The 21,481-nt window shown below is 46.7% G+C and overlaps 1 protein-coding gene across 1 annotated transcript; it reads right to left on the bottom strand.

Annotated features, from left to right (window-relative positions):
• Window positions 1–495: 495 nt before the first annotated feature.
• On the bottom strand, window positions 496–20,864 carry LOC114508230 (protein lifeguard 1-like). Its single transcript, XM_028526239.2, has 9 exons — window positions 20,065–20,864; window positions 15,683–15,761; window positions 15,458–15,511; window positions 14,408–14,498; window positions 8,083–8,120; window positions 7,912–7,999; window positions 5,628–5,717; window positions 3,084–3,131; window positions 496–1,125 (listed from the first exon to the last, which is right to left on the bottom strand). Exons 1-9 carry the CDS (start codon window positions 20,330–20,332, stop codon window positions 976–978), a joined length of 906 nt encoding a protein of 301 aa, XP_028382040.2. The 5' UTR covers window positions 20,333–20,864; the 3' UTR covers window positions 496–975.
• Window positions 20,865–21,481: the final 617 nt, after the last annotated feature.

The following is a 21,481-nucleotide window of genomic DNA, read 5'->3' as shown; positions in this document are numbered from 1 at the left end:
TGAATAAATAAGTCAGTGCAAAATAAATGGGGCTTCTTGTTGATTCATGAGTGTGGAGTTTCCGTTTTGCAAGGTGAAAAAATTCTGGAGATTGGTCTCCCAGTAATGTGAGTACACTTAATGCCACTGAACTGTACACTTAAAATGGTTGAGATGGTAAGTTTTGATATGTGTATTTTATCACAATTAAAACTGAAATAAATTTTTTTAATATTATGGGGCTTCAAAGGAGGCCAGGTGTCGCAGACAGTCAGAGGAGCTGGTGGTCTCTGAGCTGAGCCCAGAAGTCCAGGTGAGACAGGACAACAGCAGGGAGCATTGTGTCCTGAACCTTCCGTGTACATGAACTTCGTTACTCCTCTCCACCCCTGCCAGGCAGGTACTGTTACCCTTCTCCACCCCTGCCAGGCAGGCACTGTTGCTCCTCTCCACCCCTGCCAGGCAGGCACTGTTGCTCCTCTCTACCCCTACCAGGCAGGCACTGTTGCTCCCTGCTGTCTGACTCTAGCATCGGGGAGAAAGGCTGGACACGTTGGTTTATCAAGTCAGACTGGGCCAGGATATTCCCACAGAATGTCCAAGTCAGGAGAAGAGAATGAGTAAATACAGGTTTCTGTATTTAATTTTATTCAAATAGATGGTGCTTACAGGTTTAAATACTTCCTGGGAAACTTCAACCAAGTACCAGGCATCTTACGAATGTTTGTATGTCATTGTGATACTCATCTTTTAAATTTATAAACATCAGAAATGTCCCCAGGAAGTTTTGCAACATGACAACAGAACTTAAAATGTAACAGCTACAGCTGCCATCTACTGAATGCTTGCTTTCATTCGAAAAAAAATAAGTACTTGAAATTTTTTTTAGGATAAATGCGCTTATGAAGTGGCCACCTCTGCATGTCTGAGCCTGGCAACATGTGGCAGATGCCCCTCCTCCCCTCCTGTCAACACGAACCAGCCTTGGCCGCGAGACTACTGTCTCAGTCCAATCAGTTGCAAAATAAAGAGGAAAAGGTTGATTATATCCAAGTAGATGTTCAGAGCAGCAAACACGTACTCTTCGGGGTCCAGGCTATAGTGATGATGCCCGCCCACCATCAGCTGCACATCCATCACCAGGTACTTAAAGAAAAGAAAGAAAAATTAGCTACCTAAATCGTTCATTTCTATCCAATCACTGTCTTACACCATCTTAATCCATTTCCATCTGAAACTGTCTTAAGATTATTTTAGCACCCATGCATACACTGAGGAAAGCCCCTTTGTGGCTACATGTGTTACTCTTACAGCCTCTAATGTTCACGATGCTCCCAAGTTTGTCCTCTGTTAATGCCAGGGCTTTGTCCTGAAGCTGGTGGGACCAGATCTGGGAGCCGGCCTCTGCCGGGCGAGTCCAGAAGCCTTGTGCCTTTAGTCAACACTGTGGACCAGCTGGGCCTGTCAGACACAGCGGTGATGAACTACGAAATGCCGTGTCTGCCACTTCCCCACACATTCTCACCAAATGCAGAAGGGAAACAAAGTGGTTCCCAACGTTTAATTCACACACAGCAATATTTCTGAATTCTTGGAGCTTTATGATGATGCCAGTGGTTCCAAAACAGAATGAGGAGAAGAGGGGATTTGTGGTTAAGTGACCCCCAAAATAACCATTGTAGCTCAGCCGCAGTAGGTAAAATAATGAGCTCCTGAAACTCAAGAAAACAGTCAGCGCATGCTCTCACCCTTGTGCTTGTCACAAAGTGAGTGGACTTGGGCGGCGAGAGAGAGTCAGCAGCTCCTCACTACTTCCCAGATTCTAGACAAGAGGCTAGTGCTGTAAGGCAGAGTCGTCAGACAGAACATCTGTCTTCAGGTAGAAAATTTGGGGAAATAACCTACTTTAGAACATCCCCTTCAGTGAGACCTAGCCTGTGATTCAGGTCTTGGCTGGCCCCGGGCGCTGGTTCCCACCCGGGCTTGTAAGAAGCAGGAGGAAGGGAGGAACGGAAGGGAGGGAATAGGGTGGCCTCACGCCACTTCATTGCAGACATCGCGTCGTGTAATACGGGAATAGCCCAGTTGCAAGGGACACTGACAGCCTCCGAGAAGGGCAGGTCACGTGCGTGACCAGAGTGGTGGTCGAGGGCGTCACACCCCAGGCTGGGGGTGTGCCCGCGGGGGTGCCTCCCCTGGACCGCTCCTGTCACTTCTCCCCACTTTCCCTCCCCTCTGCCCATGTGATTCCAGCAACTTTGGGGCATGTTTTTACTTTCACTGTGTGATCCAGCAGTCATACTCCTTGGTATTTACCCAAAGAAGTTGAAAACGTATGTTCACGCAAAAACCCGCACGTGGATGTTTGGAGCAGCTTTGTGCAAAATTGGCCAAACTTGGGAGCAACCAAGATGTCCTTCGGTAGGTGCATGGACACATACGCTGTGGCACATCCAGACCGAGAGAAGCTGTCCAGCCAGGAGCAGACACACAGGAATCCTAATGTCCCTACTAAGTGACAGAAGCCAACCTGACAAGGCTGCACATTCGGTGATTGCTACTGTGTGACATTCTGGAAAAGGCCAAACGTGGGAGCAGTAAAAACGTCAGTGGTTGCCAGCAGCTGGGGCCAGGGGCGGAATGAATAGGCAGTGCCCAGAGGGTATTTAGGGCAGTGGAAGTCCTCTGCACGATTCCATGGTGATGGAGCACGTCATTTATTCTGCGTTTATCCAAACCTGTAGCACATACACTGGGATGACCCCTAACGCTAGCTGTGGATTTGGGGCGACACTGACGTGGCACTGCAGGTCCTCAGTGTAACAGACGCTCCCCTCCGGTGAGTGGTGGTGGTGGTGGTACTGGGGGAGGCTGTGCACGTGTAGGGCAGGGCTGGGTGGGAATCGCTGTACCTTCCTCTTGATTTTGCTGTGAACTTAAAAGTGCTCTTAAAAACCATCCTTCGAAAAGAAGGAGAAGGAGGAGAAACAAGTCTCCAGGAGCTCTTGCCAGTGAATCACTGACTCGGCTTGACTGCACGTGTAGCACACGGGCTCAGGCAGCCCTGTCACACACTCTCTGTCGGAGGGGGGAGGTGGACTCACAAGCGAGAAGAGCACCGTTCCGAGTCCAGCATACAGTAGGTGCAACCACTGCAAAAGAAAGGACACATTTGAATATTAAGAACAGGATTTGAAATAACAAAAGTGCTTGCTGCTGTTAGGCTAGATCAATATTAAGAAAGTCAAATCTGTGAGAAAATTCATCTTGTTTGAACATAATCAGTTAATAGCATCCACTTGGTGTCACTCAACAATCAAATGAAAACCAGCCTTGTACAGGCCAAATCAGCTTCTTCAGGTAAGTGTTCGGGCATGGTGGGCCAGGCAGAACGTACTAGATGTGGTTCACTCCTTGTCCCATCCACAAAGCCCTCCTAGAGGATCTGCCCTGCCCTCAGCTCTTGGAACAGGTTTCTGGGGTCACAGTGACCCTCACGCACCATTGCTAGAGTTGGCTGAGGAGAGGGGGAAGTATTCCCACCAACGGCGGCCAATCTCTTCGTGACCAGGATTCTCTAATATGTGACCGTTATCAAACATGCTGCAGGCCAGTCATAATCCATTTTCAGGACTGAGGGATCCAAGCAGCCGAGGCGGTTGTATTAATAGCTCGTGCCGCAGCCATCACTGAACGAGCAGGGGTGCCCACCAGTTCAGCCCAGGAGAGGAAGGTGGGGCTCCCACTCCCATGAATGCTGGCTCTTCTGGAAGTTCCATGGGGTTCCCTCGGATCTTTGCCTTGAGCTAGTCTGAGCAGTATCTGTCAGTTCTTTGCAACCAAAACAGCCCTAATCAGAATATGAGCCTGGTCTAAACGCCACAGGATTTGGCTCCGTGTGGGGAGAGGTAAGAGAATGAGGTGTGACATCTGAGGAAAACGATGGCGTTCCCTCTGCGGACAAGCACGCTGGTCCTAGGGGGCGGGCAAGCACTCTGCTAACAAGGGAAGGGGCTCAGTGACGGAGGAGTCGGGAGTCAGTGACACTGTGAGGCACAGTGTTTACAGACTGAGCTGATGGTAAGAAAACTCCTAATTACTGGAATCTGAAGACTTCAAAATTGCCAGAGTCAAACAAGCAAATTGTTCAGACAAGGTTCTGGCAAAGTCTTCCACTGATACATATGGGCAAGACTAGGTATGGTAGATACTCGTGAGAGGACATTCAGAATGGTAACTACGGTCCATCCATCTAGTAGGAAACACTGCTTCTTAACCACACCCATTTATTGTAAAGACCTATGGAACCCACCTCATACATATTTATGTTCTTCCTACCAATGTCTGCGCCAGCATCAGGAATAAGTGGAGCACTGAGGCCATCTATACCTTTGTGACGTCTTTGAGTTCATCTCGAAAACACCGATGCTCCACCCACATGCTGTAGGCCTGTCTGTTCATTCATAAAGCTAAATCAGTGCTGGCTACATATGTGACCATCACTGACTAAGTCCACTTGTTGCCCATGTAGCTTTTTGATTCAGCAATTAGGCCAAGTTGGCCTTGGGGCATCAGTCCAGTGGTCCCAGGCCTCAGGCCAGTCCTCGGTGGAACTGGCCCCCAGGGCTCCCCACCCAGGGGCCACTGGCAGCCGACCTCAGGGCCAGGCCCTGGGCCCCTGCCTCTACACACCTCAGCCATCGTGCACGCACAGGGCCATGTGGTGGACAGAACGTGGGCACCAGAGTCACATGGACCTGGCTCCCGGGGTGAACTAGGCTGAATCATTCACTTTCTTTGAACCTGTTTTCTTATTTATAAAGCAGATGAGATATGTACTTTTCAGGAATGTTTTGAGAATTGAATTTGATGCCTATACGAAAAATACATGGGCCTATGTCCAACATCTAGTAAGAAGTCAATGAGTAAATTAAAGGAAAAAAAAAAAAGCTGGAATTGGAAATAAGGAACCTCACTAGGGTGCTGCTGGGAAAGTCCTAACAAGCCCATCTCTCCACTCCCATAACTTCAAATAAGCAGCACCTACATATAGGAGTCTGGTCCACCTTGTGGGGGGTTCACCACAAGCTTGTCTTGGGGAAGGACAGCTGTAGTCTAGGGTAGGAGCTCCATCTTCATGCAGGAGACCCCTGTGCATGGTCCCCCGACCACACCACACCACCCACCACTGGGTGGCCACTAGGATAGGCCTCACAGCCCTCCTGCTCCTGGGAGGGAGTGTAATGGACCCAGCACCCACAGTTTGCTCCTGGGACCCACTGCACTTCTCAGTCATTGGTGGGAGCAGCAGAGCCCTTCCTGGGAGACACGGGGCCCCCGCACTGTGGTGGTCTTGAGCTCCAAAACTTCCTGGTGGCCTTGCGGAACCTCCCATGGTCTAGAATGCTCCCACCCCTCCCCTTCCCTGTCCTTTACTTGGGGTCACATTTGCCATTGCAGCTGCCTGACAGCTCTTTGGGCCTTCGTCACCCCCCCCAACCCCTTTCTCTCACAGATGTTTCCCCTGTGAATGTCCTCCCATTTGCCCTCTGGGTGCCTGCTTCTGAGAGGATCCACTCTAACACCACCAGTGCTCCCCCCTAGACGGCCAATGATTCTCGGAGATCTCCAAACGAGATGCCACTTACGTATGACTGTATGAAGAGTAGGAGAATTCCGTAGATAATGAGCACCAAGAGTAAGACGAACAGCACTCCGTTCAGCAGGGTGAAGTCCCACTGAGGAAACACAAACAACACGCGACAACTCAGTCATCGTCTGTAAGGAATTCCAGGTATTTAGAGAAGCACCTTACACCCCACAGACAGAAGCTGCCCCCCTTCTTTTTTCGATTGTATTTATTTATGTTTAGAGAAAGGAGAAGGGAGTGAGCAAGGGAGGGAGAGAAGCATCAATGTGAGACACATAGGTCTGCTGCCTCTCCTACGTGCCCCAACCAAGGACCAAACCCACAACCCAAGCATGTGCCCGGCCCAGGAATCCAACTGGCAACTTTCCACTTTGTGGGATGACCCTCAACTAAGCCACATGATCAGGGCCAGAAACTGGCCCTTTTGCTAATAATTTACCCAGGCCAGTTCCAAAACCACGGAAATCTGTTAGCCCCGACCACTGAAAGTGTGACATAAAAAGTGTCCTATTGCCTGGCCTCGCTGTTGGGAGCAGATGAGGGTGGGGCTGTGGATGGAATAATAGCAAGGTGATAATTGTTGAAACTGGGTAATGGATACAGGGGGGTTCATTATACTCCTCTATTTTTGTGCTCATTAAAATGTACATTAAGCCCTGACTGGAGTAGCTCAGTGGATTGAGCTTGGGCTGTGAACCAAAGGGTCACCAGTTCGATTCCCGGTCAGGGCACATGCCTGGGTTGTGGGCCAGGTCCCCAGTGGGGGCCATGTGAGAGGCAACCACACACACTGATACTTCTCTCCCTCTCTTTCTCCCTCCCTTCCCCTCTCTAAAAATAAATAAATAAATTATTTTTAAAAGGTACCTTGAATGAATAGAATATAAGTTTGTATGTATAATATATTCATAATTACGATCCTAATTTCTCATTTTGTTAATTTTAAAATTTTGTATTTACTGGTTTAAGAGAGGGAGAGAGAGACAGAGAGACAGAGACAGAGAGAGACACAGAGAGAGACACTGATTTGTTTTTCCTCTTACTGGTGCATTTACTGGTTGATTCTTGTGCGTGCCCTGACTGGGGGTCAAACCTGCAACCTTGGCTTGTGGGGAACCATTATTCCTATTTTTTTAAAGTGTGTGTATAGAATACATTAATGAAGTTAAAGAGACCAAGTGTTTAACTGGGTACCTTTTTCACATTTGTATGCATATCTTTGAATAAAAATATATATATATACTAGCTTCCAGAAGTTACTGTTAATGATCCTTTTTTTTTAAGATTTTATTTATTTATTTTTAGGGAGGGAAGGGAGGGAGGGAGGGGGAGAGAGAGAGAGAGACAGACAGACATTAATGTGCAGTTGCTGGGGGTTATGGCCTGCAACCCAGGAATGTGCCCTGGCTGGGAATCGAACCTGGGACACTTTGATTCCCAGCCCGCGCTCAATCCACTGAGCTACGCCAGCCAGGGCTAATGATCCTTTTTTAATGTTGAAGTTTATTAATATGCTTTTTTGGGTTTTCCTATACAAATCAGTGACCAGATCCACCTGGAGGGGGGTATTAATATTTTTTAAAGGGGGACTATTCACCTGCTTGCATAAAAAAATTGTGATTGTGCAGCAAAAGAAGACCTTTGAATCCAAGAGGTTTTCTTGCAAGAGTTTTTGTCTAATTCCCTAACACACCAAGAGTGTGTAGCCTGAAGTTCTGTGTTACCCAGCCTGGGTCTCGGGCCGCAGCATCACCCCCACTTGGGAAGTGCAGATGGCTGGCCCCCCTGCCAGGCCTTCTGAGGCTGCATGTCCAGGGGTGGAGCCCAGTGACCTGTGGTCTCACAGCTTCCCACGTGATGCTGACGCTGCTAAATGCTCATCTACAGGTGAGCTTCCGATGCGTGTGCCTACCGAGTACCTGGAATGTGGCTGGTCCAAGCGAGATGTGCTATCAGGACAAAGCGCACACTGGACTTGACTTTAATTTAAAAAATGTAAACTAGCTCACTAATATTTTGTTATATTGATTACCTGTTGAAATGATAATACTTTGCATACATTGGGTTAAGTGAAATATATTAACACTAATTCCACCTGTTTCTTTTTTGCTTTCTCAACGTCGTCACTAGGAAAGCCAGAAGCCAGAAGGCAAGGAAGCAGTAGGGGCGAGTCCCACGGGGCAGGACAGCAGGGGGAGTGAGGGGGGACAGTGGGGCAGGAGGGGCAGAGGAACACGTCCACACGCTCCCTGAGGGCAGACGTCTGTCTCAGTGATACATACTTTTGTCTGAAGAGCAAATAAAGTGAGCGATAACGTCACCAGACAGGTTGCTGCTATGGCCCATAACACCTCCTCGGCTTCATAGAAACTAAAACCAGAGAGCGTGATTATTGTTCACATCCAATCCAGGAAAAGCACACACAGGAAAGAAAATGTGCGTCGGAGACTTACGCTGATACGGCTCCTAGCAGCAGACCTTGAAGAACCGTCTAAAAACAAAATTCACAATCAATCAGGATCCTGATTCCCAAAGCCGGCACCCGGAGGGGGCGGCGGAGGAGGTGGCTGCGGCGCTGGGCGTGCGGGTCTGGTGAGCGAGTGCGAATGCGCGCGCGCGCGCGCGATCCTAGCGCACAGGCGACGGGGCAGAGGACTACAAAACTAAAGGAACAGTGGGACCAAACGTTTCCTTAAAGTTCTCCCTAAGACTAACAAGAGAAAATTCTTTTATTAGTAAAAAATTTAGGACACAATAACAACTTTTAACGTATTTAGTGAATTAAATATGTATTGATGAGGAATGTGGAAACCAACATAAGTGGTTATCCAAAAGGTTAGGCCGTGCTCTCGCTGATCAAACGGGGCCGTGCACACAGACCTGGAACGTTTCACCAGAAATGTGACAAAGCAGAGCGTGCTATGTCTCCTGTCGCCTCAGCAAGCGTCAGCATCGACCTTTCCCACGGCGCGCGGGTGAGAATAAAGCACTTCTTCAAACCTCGGGGGCGGGATGAGGAATGGGACCTTCTAGCAAGGCGGGGGAAGGGCAGGTGGAAGGCACTTACTCGCAGGGGGCGGCCCAGGGCTCGGGAGAGAGCTGCGTCGGGGCTGCGTCAGGCCTCAGGGCTCCCACGGCCGGCCGGCCCGATGGGGCGGGGAGAGGGGCAGGTGCTGGGAGCCAGCAGGCAGTTGCCCGGGAGGGCGCGACCGAAAGGGGAAAGGAGGGTGAGCGCAGGTCGGATAAGGACGACGGTGAGCGGGGAGCGACTGCGGGGCCTGGGACACTTCCTAGTGGGCAGGACGCTGGTCCGTGGTGAATCCAGAGACTGCAGACCCACGAGAGCCAGAAAAGAACCCTCCAGCGTCAGGGAATGAAAATGAGGACAGATCCGACCCTCCGTGCGGGGACTGGCGGAGGCGCGGCCCACGAAGCAGCTCAGGACAGGGTGAAAGAAGGGAACCGGAGCCGGCTCCTGAGAACCCTGGGATGCCTCAACGTTTCCCGGACCGGCGAGTCAGTGCCTGCTTTGTTAAGCGTACCAAGTAAGCTGTCTCTATTTCCACTATACATTGTATAAAAAGTGTATCTACTCCACATACACATGATATTTTAATAATGTGCTTGCTTCTGACCTTCCTCTCAAGATGAACTTTTTTATTCTACTTGCTCAATTGTTTCCTATTTCTCCATCTTCAGGAGCACATGGAAGAAGTGTGAGAGAGAGGGAGAGAGAGGGGGGAGAGAAAAGGGCATGGGAGGAAGGAGAGGACATGATTTCGAGCTGGAAGCCACCCTTCAGTTTTCCCAAGAGTAGCCCAGTGAATAGCAGGAGGCCTCGGAAGTCAAAGCTGCCTGCTGGCTTTGAAAGCTCAGAGCTCGGGCTCAAGGGGCCACGGTTCTGTGGGGAAAAAGCAGTCTCCAGGGTGCTACTGTTTTCCTTTTGTCACTCAGCTCCTTTTCTGAAATGGTTTTCTCCATATACTTCCTAATACTTGGCCAAGACATAAGGTCTGGGAAATATAACAAATTCTTACCACTTTATTTCTGTGTTAAGCTTTACCGGCTTTGAGATAAACAGCACAACCTCAGAGATAAGAGCTTGCTTTAAGACCAACAGCTTTGCTCTCTTCTTGTAGTAGTAGTAGTAGTAGTAAAAGCACATTAAAACCAGTGAAAAAATATCTAATCTGCACTCAAGGATATGTTTATTGATTTCAGAGAGAGAGGGAGAGGGGAGAGAAAGAGTGAGACAGAGAGAAAAAACACAGGTGTGAGAGAGAAACTGATGGGTTGTCCCCCAGACGCCCTGGCCAGGGATGGAACTTTCTGTGCACAGGACAGCGCTCCAACCAGCTGCGCAACCCGGCCAGGGCCAAAACCATTGAAAATTTTTAAATAAAAAGTTTCTATAAAAATATACCCCTCTCACTCCTAGCCCCATCGCTTCTGCTCCAAAATTCTCAGTATCTTTCCGTTTGGCTTCCAGCCCCCACCCCTTACTGAGTGTGGTCCATGCAGGAACTGGGAGACCCCACTCACTCCCTGGTCAATAAGCAGCTACCCACACCAGCTAAGAAAGTCCCCTCAATGCTCTGGCAACTGAGAAAATGCCCAAATGTGGGCAGCAGAGAGCCAGCCTTCTCCAGCCTCAGGAAGAAGCTGTTTTATCCCCAACACAGAAAGCTCTCTGCACTGTATGGGTGTTATCACCGTTGGCCACGTGTCCTCGCTCACTTCAACCACCAGGAGGCGCAGATCCAAATCCCGGCTCAACACTCAGGACCGTGCACTTTGTGTACTAATCTACTAGCTTTCTTTTTCTTCCCTTTTTAAATTTTCCATCATATTTCCCCAACAATTTATCTTTTTTAATTTGTCAAATCCATCCTCTATTGAATGATGAATGTTTCCAGTAAATGGAAGCAAATTTGTCAATAAATTTGCGGAAATTTTGCTAGTTTACAATTATCCCCAGCAATTCATCTTAATTTATTTTGTAGATATTTTTATAAGCTACTTCATATCTGACTCGTATAGAACCAGATTAGATAAATGAATTTTTTCTTTTAAATTATATTTTATTGATTATGCTGTTACAATTGTCCCAGCTTTCCCCCTTTACTCTCCCACCCAGCACCCCCCACTCCCTTAGGCCATCTCCACCCCTTTGTTCATGTCCATGGGTCATGCGTATAAGTTCTCCAGCTACTCCATTTCCTATTCTGTACTTTACATCCCCATGGCTATTCTGTAACTACTTATTTGTACTTCTTAATCCCCTTACCCCTTCACCCATTCCTCCATAGGCCCTCCCATCTGGCAACCATGAAAACACCCTCTGTATCCATGATTCTGTCTCTGTTCTTGTTTGCTCAGTTTGTTTTTAGATTTAATTGTTAACAGATATGTATTTTTTGCCATTTTATTGCATAGTTTTGATCTTTTTTCCTAACGTAAGTCTCTTTAACATTCCATATGAAAATGGTTTGGTGATAATGAACTCCTTTAACTTTACCTTGTCTGGGAAGAACTTTATCAGCCCTTTGATTCTAAATGATAACTTTGCTGGATAGAGTAATCTATGTTGTAGGTCCTTGCTTTTCATCACTTTGAATACATCTTGCCAGTCCCTTCTAGCCTGCAAAGTTTCTTTTGAGAATCAGCTGACAGTCTTATGGGAACTCCCCTGTAGGTTACTAACTGCTTTATCTTGCTGCATTTAAGATTCTCTTTATCTTTAAACTTTAGCACTTTAATTATGATGTGACTTAGTGTGCGCCTGTTTGCATCCATCTTGTTTGGGATTCTCTGTGCTCCTGGACTTGCATGTCTATTTCCTTCACCAAATTAGGGATGTTTCCTTTCATTATTTTTTCAAATAGGATTCCAATTTCTTGCTCTTTTCTCTTCTTCTGTCACCCCTATAATACAAATGTCAGTATGCTTGAAGTCCCATAGGCTGCTTATACTATCCTCATTTTGGGGGGGAGTTCTTTTTTCTTCTTCTTGTTCTGATTGGTTGTTTTTGTTTCCTTATGTTCCATATCATTGATTTGATTCTCAGGTTTATCCATTCTACTGTTGATTCCCTGTTGCTAATGGAAACTGTTCTTCATTTCCATTAGTATATCCCCCATTTCTGCCTGGGTCTTTTTATGCTGTTGAGGTCCTCACTAATTCCCTTGACTATCCTTATAACCTTGAATTGTGCATCTGATAAATTCTTCGCCTCCCTTTTGTTTAGCATTTTTATGGAGTTTTGATCTATTCTCTTGTTTGGGCCTTGTTTCTTTGTCTCTTAACTTTGGCAGTATCCCTATGTTTGTTTCTTTGTATTAGGTAGAGCTGCTATGACTTCCTGTCTTGGTAGCATGGCCTAATGTAGTAAGTGTCTTGTAATGGTCTAGTAACACAGCCTCCTCTATCACCCAAGCTGGGTACTAGGAGGTGTGCCCTCTGTCTTGGGCTGAGTACACCCTCCTCTTGTGGTTGAGCCTTGATTTCTGTCAGAAATCAATCCTGACTATCCAGGATAGTCAGTTGCAAAGACTGGCTGTGACCACTGACCACTAACCTCCACCCTCTGTGGAGGATCAGCTGTGCAGGGGCAGGGAGGTGGTGCTCCAATGTGGTCTGTAGCTGTCCACTGGGGACACAGGCTCTGGGGTTTCCCAGGTGGTGCAGTCCAGAGTCAGCCACTACCTATATTCCACCCAGAGCCACCCAGCATGAGCTACAAAGCAATCTGCAGATGGCTGTTACATGTGCTGGGCTTGGAGGTCCCCAGGCAAAGCCAAACTGTGATCAAAATCTGGCTGCTGCTAGTGCCAGGCCTTGGGTTGCTAAGCCAGAGGTACAGGGTATGGTGGCTTGCTAGGCTGGTTGTTGCTCATTTCAGAGGATTTAGGAAGATGTAAAGCATGAGCCAAAACCAGCCACTCATATGGAAAAGCACTGTTAACAGCTAGGGTGGGCTGTATTTTGGGTGGGATGGAGCCTCAGGGATTCTCTAGAGTGGAGCAAACCATGTGAACCAGATTGATAGAGTCTCAGATATGGCCTCTGCCTGTGGCTCTGTGGGGATAAGCCTCAGAAAAGGAACAAGGGCCTCTGGGTACCTTTGTGTCTGGGAGAGAGTTGTCCCCCAGCTCTTGCCCTGATACCAGAGACTTCAGTTCCTCCCCATATGCCACTGGTGCCTTTCAAGCTGCTACCTCAGTGCTGGAGCTCAGAGGGAGTGAGTCTAAGCAAATACATGTATGAGCCCTTTGAGAGACGCTGCTTAGGACTCCAGTAGTTCCTTTCTCCAATTCAAATTCTGCTGGTTTTTACAGCCAGAAGTTGTGGGAGCTTATCCGCCTGGCACTGGAACCCTGGGCTGGGGGTTTAGGGTGGGGCTGGGACCCTCACTCCAGAGATATCCCTCCCAAATTTCTATCCACCACACATGGGTGTGGGACTAGCCTGTTCCATTTCTCTGTGTTTCCTACCAGTCTGGATGGATGTTGTTTCTTTAGTTCTATAGTTGTCAGACTTCCATTCAACTCAATTTCTGATGGTTCTGAGTGATGGTTGTTCTGTAGTTTAGTTATAATTTTGATGTGGTTGTGTGAGGAGGTGAGCTGTATTTGCCTATGCTGCCATCTTGACCAGAAGTCTCCTCATTTGATAAATGAATCTTGACATTAGATGGTGGTCCACAGTGGTTGAGAGGAAACACCAACTCTCCCAGAAAGAATTACTTGCCAACAGAGTCACACTGAGACTGTTCTGGATTTTTCAAGAGAGCAAATGCTTACTATCAGTGATTTTCATGGAGACCACCACCTCCAGGGGGTGGGGGAGGGGCAAGAGCTTTGGTCTGACTGGGAAGCAGAAAGATGAGTCAGGGAAAGGAGGGATGATGCTTCAATGCCACTGAGTCCTGAGAAGGAAGGAGCCCTGTAATCTCTGCTGGGGTGGGGTGTGGTAAAATGATAGAAATCCAGATTCTATTTAGGTTTTAAAAATCCAGGAGACCCAGGTACCTGCTGAGAGCTGGTGAGAACCTAGAGAGCCCGTGGGCGGCACAAAAAGGAACCGGCAGCAAGAAAAGGAGCCACACCGTTTTCTGTGGCCCAGAGCAGCACTGAGCCACAGAGAAAGGGCCTGGGGAGTGGGAGCCTCGCAGGGAGGCGCTGGTGAAATCAGGACCCGGGCCACAGATAAAAGAGAGAGCCAAGGGCCAGAAGCCCCTGACCCCCAACTCTTTGGAACTGGGAAAGCCCTCCTGAGCTGCAATGCAAGGCAGGAAATTGGGGAGAACCTGAGCTGAGGTGGCTTCTGCTCCAAGTGAAGCTTAAAATAGAAATAAAATAAATTTTACAAAAATAAAGAAAATTACATTTTTTTTGCACATGAGTTTGTGACCTAAATGTGGAACCCACTCTCCATAACGAAATGTTTGTTGTGCCTGCCAAGGTGCAGGGACCCTCGGGTCACTCACTATTCCCGAAATGCAGCTCAGATGTGGGAGTGGTTCCCCATGTGGCCTCTGGGGGCAGTAGCCCAGGGTGCCCCAATTCCCTAGTTTACTAAAAGGGTGTGGAAACTATCTCATAATTAATTTTATGCATTCGTTGAAACCAGAATTCAGCCAAGAGAATGTCTCACAAATGATTTCCACCTATATTATTCTACAGGAAGTTTTTCCACAGTAAAAGAAATGAATTTAATAATGTAACACAAATCTATTTCAGAGGTGAACTACAACAGGTGCTAACAAGTCTTACTTACAAATATTCCCAGGAGAATGTAATTTGCAGGCACCTGACGGCGGAGTTTCCCACAGCAAGCAAGTACAAAAAGCACAACGAAAAATACTGGCCTGAGGATGATCGAAAACCACGTGTTATTTGCTTCCAATGATTATATCATGTGAAATATTATAGGTGGACAGAGAGAGAGATATTATATGATGTCATCTGATAGTAACTATCATAAAGTAAACAAAAGTTCAGATTATTCATTTTACCTCTCCTTTTTTAAGCTTTTAAAACTACCTTTTCTCGTTGCCATCCACAGACAGCTTCGGGGCTCTTTTCGAAGTTTTTTATTTTGAGATAATTCTGGACTCACAGAAAGTTGCAAAAGGACAGAGAGCTCCCATGTACCCTTTACTTCATTTCCCTCTATGTTTACATCTCACATTATTTCTAGTGCGACGCCCAAACCAGTAATATGACATTGGTACAGTCTGCATATGCATATAATGCTGTAACATAGAGCTGTGGTAGAAGTCTACGTGCGGGTACATGTGACCAGCACCACAGTGAAGATGTGAAACTATCCCATCATTAAACCATCAACAAGGTCTCCCGGGGCCATCCCTTTATGGCCTCTCTCTCTCTCTCTCTCCCTCTCTCTCTCTCACACACACACACACCCTAACTCTTGGCAACTGCTAATTTGCTTATTTTTCATCTGTATAATTTGGTCATTTGAAGAATGTTATATCCTTACCTAATTTTTTAAAAATCCTCTCCTGAGGGTATGTTTATTGATTTTAAAGAGAGGGGAAGAGAGAGAGAGGAAAAAAGCACCGATATGAGAGAGAAACAGCGATGCCTCCTGTACACGTCCCTACTGGGGGTGGAATCTGCAACCTAGGCACATGCCCTGACTGGGGACTGAAACTTCAGCCCTTTAGATGCGTGGGACAATGCTCCAACCAAGTGAGCCACTGAGGTCGCTTGAGGTTATCTTTGCCTAATTTTTAATGAAGAACCTTGATCAATATCTAGTGAAAAAAAAACACTTTTTATTAAATAATAAAATAATACTTACCAGATTGCATAGATGAACCAGGGATTCTTGAGCACCCACTCTTTTAAACCTTTCCTGGTTTTTAAAGAAATGAATAGTTTTACTCAATAAGTAGTTAATTTTGCTAGCTAATGTAATATTTAAGGAGAAGCAAAACAATCTCATAAGGAAGGGGAAACGCTACATGGTTGACATTGACAATGTGAACAACTTAACATGTAACCGACATCAGTGGTGAAGACTTACCAGAAAATGAACACGCTGATGATTGCCCCGGTGACTATCAGCTGAGCTGACAGGAGGAGGAACACTTTCACAATGAAAGCTGAGGAGACAGAAATGTTATTCTTAACAACACAAGTTTCAAAAGTGCAAATAAAAATGACCTATTTCATTATTTATTCCAGATAGAAACACTGAGGTGAGAGAGACATCAAAACGTCGGTCCATGCCAGGACTGGGGATAGAACCTGCAACCGCCGCAAGAGCCCTGACCGGGAATCAAACTCACGCTGTTTCGGTTTGTAGGATGACGCTCCAACCACCTGAGCCACACCAGCCAGGGCTAAATTACCTATTTTTGATACTTAACAAGAGAAACGTTTCCTCTGATTTTTTGAGGATGGGAGAGGGAGTGCTAATTTTGAGTTAGTTAATTGAATAACGACAGAAACACAGCTCTTCAGAACTCGCGGGACAGTCTGGATGGGCCGAGGTGTTTTATTGGACATCTGGAAAGCCCCAAAATTTTAGACACAAACTCAAGAATTTAATGCCTTATGAGGCACACCATGTCCTCTTCAGGCCTGAAAGTGACCTGAAAATGGCAGAATGTCACTGACCCATTAGCAGGATCCAGCTACCCCCTTGAGCAGAGCGGAGAAGGCTGGTAGAGTGGGTGTTTGCCCCTCGGGCTGGGGCTGGGGCTGCGGGCAGTTTGCTCAGCTTTCCCACCACTTCTCTCTCCCATCACCTGCCTTTAGCCACCCCCTTCCCCGGTACTCATGCAGAAATTAGATAACCTGACAAATTATAAGTAGGACCTTTTTTATGGCCCTATGACAATTTTTAGAGAGAGGAGAAAGGAAGAAGAAAGCAAGGGAGAGAAACATCAATGTGCAAGAGAAACACTGATGGGTTGTTTCTTGCACACCCTCAACCAGGGACCTGTCCTGCAACCAGGCATGTACCCAGACTGGGAATTGAACTGGTGACTTTTCAGTTCACAGGCTGGCACTCAATCCACTGAGCCACACCTCCAGGGCACTTTATGCCGACCTTAAAAGGAAAAGTAGAACTGCTGCTTGAGGTTGATGTATAGGATCACAACTGTGTCCTTTTGTGGGGCGTTTCTGTGTATAAGAAGCATGACAACAGAGAAATAGGCCCGAGCAATCTTAATGAAAATATCAGAATATATATATGCCAAATGTGTGCTGCCTACATTAAAATACTCAGTTAGCATTAATTCCACATCTACTATGTATCAGGGATTGAGGGAACGAGTACTAATTGTAACCCAACCTCATAAGACTAGACACGCAGATCAATGGAATAGAATTGAAAGTAGTATCTTGTCAATTGGTTTTTAACTAATGCACCAGACCAATTTAATGGAGAAAGAATAGCCTTTTCAACAATTGCTGCTGGGGCACCTGGACATACACATACAAAAAGTGAATTTGCACCCCTTCCTCATGCCATCCATACACAAAAACTAATCTATTAAAAATGGATTATAGATATAAAAATAAGAAATAAAACTCATGGAAAGAAACATAGGTATAAATCTTTGTGAGCATGGATCAGGCAACAACTTTTAAAGACAAGGTGCCATCCTAGCTGGTGTAGCTCAGGGAATTGAGCGCGGGCTGTGAACCAAAGCATGGCAGGTTCAATTCCCAGTCAGGGCACATGCCTGGGTTGCTGGCCACGGCCCCCAGCAACCACACATTGATGTCTCTCTCTCTCTCTCTCTTTCTCCCTCCCTTCCCTCTCTAAAAATAAATAAATAAAATCTTTAAAAAAAGAGACAAGGTGCCTAAAACACCAACGAAGAAAAACAAGTAAATTGAATTTCATCAATAGTAAAAGCTTTGTGCTTCAAATTATACAATGAAGAAAGTAAAAGAAAACCCAAAAGCTGGGGGGAAAATTTGTGAATCATATATCTGGTAAGGAACATACCTAGAATCCATAAAGAACTACAGTTCAGTAACAAGAAGACAAATAATTAAAAATGGGCATCACTTGTGTGGTTAGTGTCCTGCCACATTGATGCTGGACTTGGCCACATAAAAAGTTAGCACGTGCAATACAGACAGCCTTGATAAATGGCTTGCACACTGGCGCTTGTCCATCTGGTAGGCTTCTTACTGGGGCCCAGCTGCCATGTGATAAAAATCTCATGTCACAAGAAGAGAGCCACAAAAACCAGCACCACTGGTAGCCATGTCAAGGAGTCTTAGTGGTCATCACACCTTCTACCACCAACTGATTAAAACTTCCCAGGAGCCTCCAATCACAGCCAGTACATCCCAACCGAGTCCAGTCAACCCACAGAATCATGAGAGCTATCAAAATCTGTTGGGTTTTTTTAAAGCGGGCAAAGGATTTGAGTAGACATTTCTTTAATAGCCAATAAGCATGTGAAAAGATGCTTAATATCAGTTAGTCACTAGGGAAACGCATATCAAAACTACAATGAGATATCCCTTCACACACACTAGAATGACTATAATAAAAGGACAAACAATAGCAATTGTTGGTGAGGATGCAGAGAAACAGACACACTCATACATTGCTGGTTGGAATGTAAAAAAAGTGCAGCCACTTTGGAAAAGTTTGGCAATTCTTCAAAATATTAAACATGAAGTAACCATATAGGTCAGCAATTCATAGGTACCTACCCAAGAGAAACGAAGACATATGTCTACACAAACACTTATGTATGAATGTTGATCACAGCATTATTCCTAATAACCAAAAAGCAGAAACAATCCAAATGTCCATCAACTGAGAAATGGGTAAACAAAATGAGTTCTCTCCAGGCAATGGAATACTATACAGCCATATAGAAGGAATGAAGTACTGATGCATGCCGTGACATGGGTGAACCCTGAAAACATCATGCTAAGTGCAAGAAGGAAATCACAAACAACCACATGTTGTATGATTCCATTGCTGTAAGATATCTAGAATAGGCAAATCCGTAGAGGAAGACAATAGATAAGTGATTGGCAGAGACTGTGGGGAGAAAGGGATGGGGAGTGACTGCTAACGGACATGGGGTTCTTTGTGTGACAGTGGTTGCAAAACTCTGTAAGTGAACTAAAAATCATTGGGTTGTACCCTTAAAAAGGGGGTGAAATTTATGATGTGTAAAATATATCTCCATAAGTCTGTTTTTAAAAACTGTAGCTCTTTAGCCCTGTAACTCTTTATCCCTTACCCTGTTATATGCTTCCTTGTTTCCATAGTACTTTCATCTTTTTATGGACTACATAATTTTAGGGGGGAGGGGCGGGCAGCCTCTGCCCTCCAGCAGAGGCAGATACAAATAAGGAACTCAACTAGTGGTGAGGAGGCTTTGCGTATGTTTTCCGTTGTAACCCCTTAAGCCTCAGTTTCCCACCTTTGAAGTGGCATACGAGGACTGTATTTGCAGGTGTATAAGGGCTAAGTGCAGTAATGCTCCCCTTGCCACTGAAGGATTGACATCTGTGGCAGAGGTGGCTGTTTGCTTCATGACATCCATTCTCCCCAGTGCCCTCACCCTCACTGTCTAACCCAGATCTTGTTAAAGGTGGCAATGGACCCGACTGGAAACTACAGATGCAGGTGGCCACATGGTCTGGGTAGGGTCAGTGACCCGTGATTAGAAGCTCTTGGGTGTGGTTTCTGAACAGAGGTCGGATCTGGAGGACGTGCAGGATATATGTCCATAAATGACAACCCCTGGAGGTGTCAGGGTGGAAGATCAGCCTTGGCCTCTTTTGGCTGTTGCCTTTTCCCACCTGGAAGGCTGGAGCTCCAAAAGGCATCTTTCCAGCCACAAGGAGGGCGGGAGCCACCAGGACACAGTGCTGGGACCCAACGCTCACGGTCTGCCTTCAAGTCGTCCGGGCCCCGACAAGGCCTTACTGGCGGCAGAGCAGGCGCAGTGACCCTGTGGCATTTGCCTTGAATTTGTGGATCTTTGAACTTCATATTTCATGAGAGAGAAATACTTTCTCATTTATTTAAGCCACAGGCTTTTAGGTTTCTTCACTCAGAGTTGGATGTCACATTTCCTGTACAGAGTTAATATCTAAGGCATTGAATTACTATTCTTTAAAACTGAAGCCAGTGTTACAGTATTACATGGCATGTAGGTAAGAACATGCTACTGTCAACGGGCTAATTCCGATTTCCTAAGAAAACCACAAGTTGTTCACTCTGTCCCTCAGAAATCTCTGAATGCCCTGCATGACCTGGCCTGTCGTAGCGGCCCTCATCACGGTCCACAGTGAAGCACGGCTGGGAACCCCTGAAAGCAAAATTCAATCTTCCTGACAATCCACTCTGGGGAAACATTTTAAGAAAACATTGTCTTTTCTCTCCTGAAAAGTTAATTTCTTGATGCTCACCTCTGCGGATGGACGTTTCTGAGAATGGGCCGGGAACAGCACTGCTCTCTTCAGGAGTGATGTCGTCTGAAATCTGCACCACGTAGGAATCTGCTCGCTGACCAGTCTTGGGATGTGGCTTCCCTTGGGTTTGTTTTGGCCCGGGGGAAGGTGAAGTTTTGTGGGGCTGACCAGATTTGGTCTGGATGGTCCCATCAGCTGCTTTCCGGATCAGATGTTGATGATCTCCAGCACCAAGGTCTATTGGTTCACTGGCCTCCAAGTCCATTTTCCTGGGGGGGGGGGGGGACGGGAGGAGTTGTTATTCGGGTCCTTATGATCTTACCCACTACAACCATAGCATCCTCATAACGTTCAGGTGATTTCTCCTTATTTTAACTCCTTTGGCTCAATACTTACCAAGTCAGTGCTTAATAAACACGTGTTGAATGAGTGATGAACAGATACTTTTAAGATGGTGCCCTTAGATCAAAACTACTCACGTTCTGTTATGAAACCCATAGGTTTGTAAGTTCATTCAACAAGGAGTTGTAAGTTTCCCTGTGCGCCCTGTGTGGGACTGCCCTCCTTGGTGCCGCCCTCAGAGAGCATGTACCTTGGAAGAGAGTGTAACCAAGCAAACTATCATACAAGCAAGGCCGGGAACAATGGAGGATGGTCCGAAAGCCTCTAACAAAGTCTGGAAGAACACTCAAGGAGTGGAAGAGGTTGTTTAAACTTCCAAAAGAAGTGAGGGTTAAGCGAAGGCTGCAAGGCGAGTAGGAGCCAGCCAGGTGAAGAGGTGGGGAAAGGGTTCCCTCGGCAGAGGAACCAGCCTGGACTAGGACTGGGGGAAGGAGAGAGTGACGGTTCCAGCGAGTTCAAAGGGGAGAGCAGAATGGGCTTAAGCAGAGGAGCGGGTCACTGACAGGCTGGCAAGCCAAGTTCATCCTGAAGGCCATGGCTATGGCAGGCAGAATAATGGTCACCTAAAGATGTCCACATCCTAACCTCTGGGGCTATGAATACAGTGCCTCATGTGGCAGAAGGAAAGTTGCAGATGTGACGAAGGGCTCTGAGGTGGGGTAGGGTCCTGGATGGTCTGGGCGAGCCCACGTGAATCACAGGCGTCCTTATGATCATACTTCTAAGGGGGACACAGGGGGCTCAGAGTCAGAGAGGGAGACAACAGCAGAGGTCAGAGTGACAGACTTGCTGTCTTTGAAGATGCAGGGAGGGGCCATGAGCCAAGAAGTGCAGGAGGCCTCTGGAAGCCGGAGAAGGTGGGAAACACATCCTCCCCAGAGCCTCCAGAAAGGAATGCAGCCCGGCCGATACTTCGGTTCTAGCGCAGTGAATCTGATTTCGGACTTCTGACTTCCAGGTAATAAATTAGTGTTCTTTTAAGGCATTCTGTTTGTAGTAATTTGTTACGGCA

The sequence above is a fragment of the Phyllostomus discolor genome, chromosome 10 (assembly GCF_004126475.2).
Source record: "Phyllostomus discolor isolate MPI-MPIP mPhyDis1 chromosome 10, mPhyDis1.pri.v3, whole genome shotgun sequence".
Classification (NCBI taxonomy): domain Eukaryota; kingdom Metazoa; phylum Chordata; class Mammalia; order Chiroptera; family Phyllostomidae; genus Phyllostomus; species Phyllostomus discolor.
The sequence above is the reverse complement of the archived record's forward strand: the minus strand, read 5'-3'. Positions and strand labels throughout refer to the sequence as shown.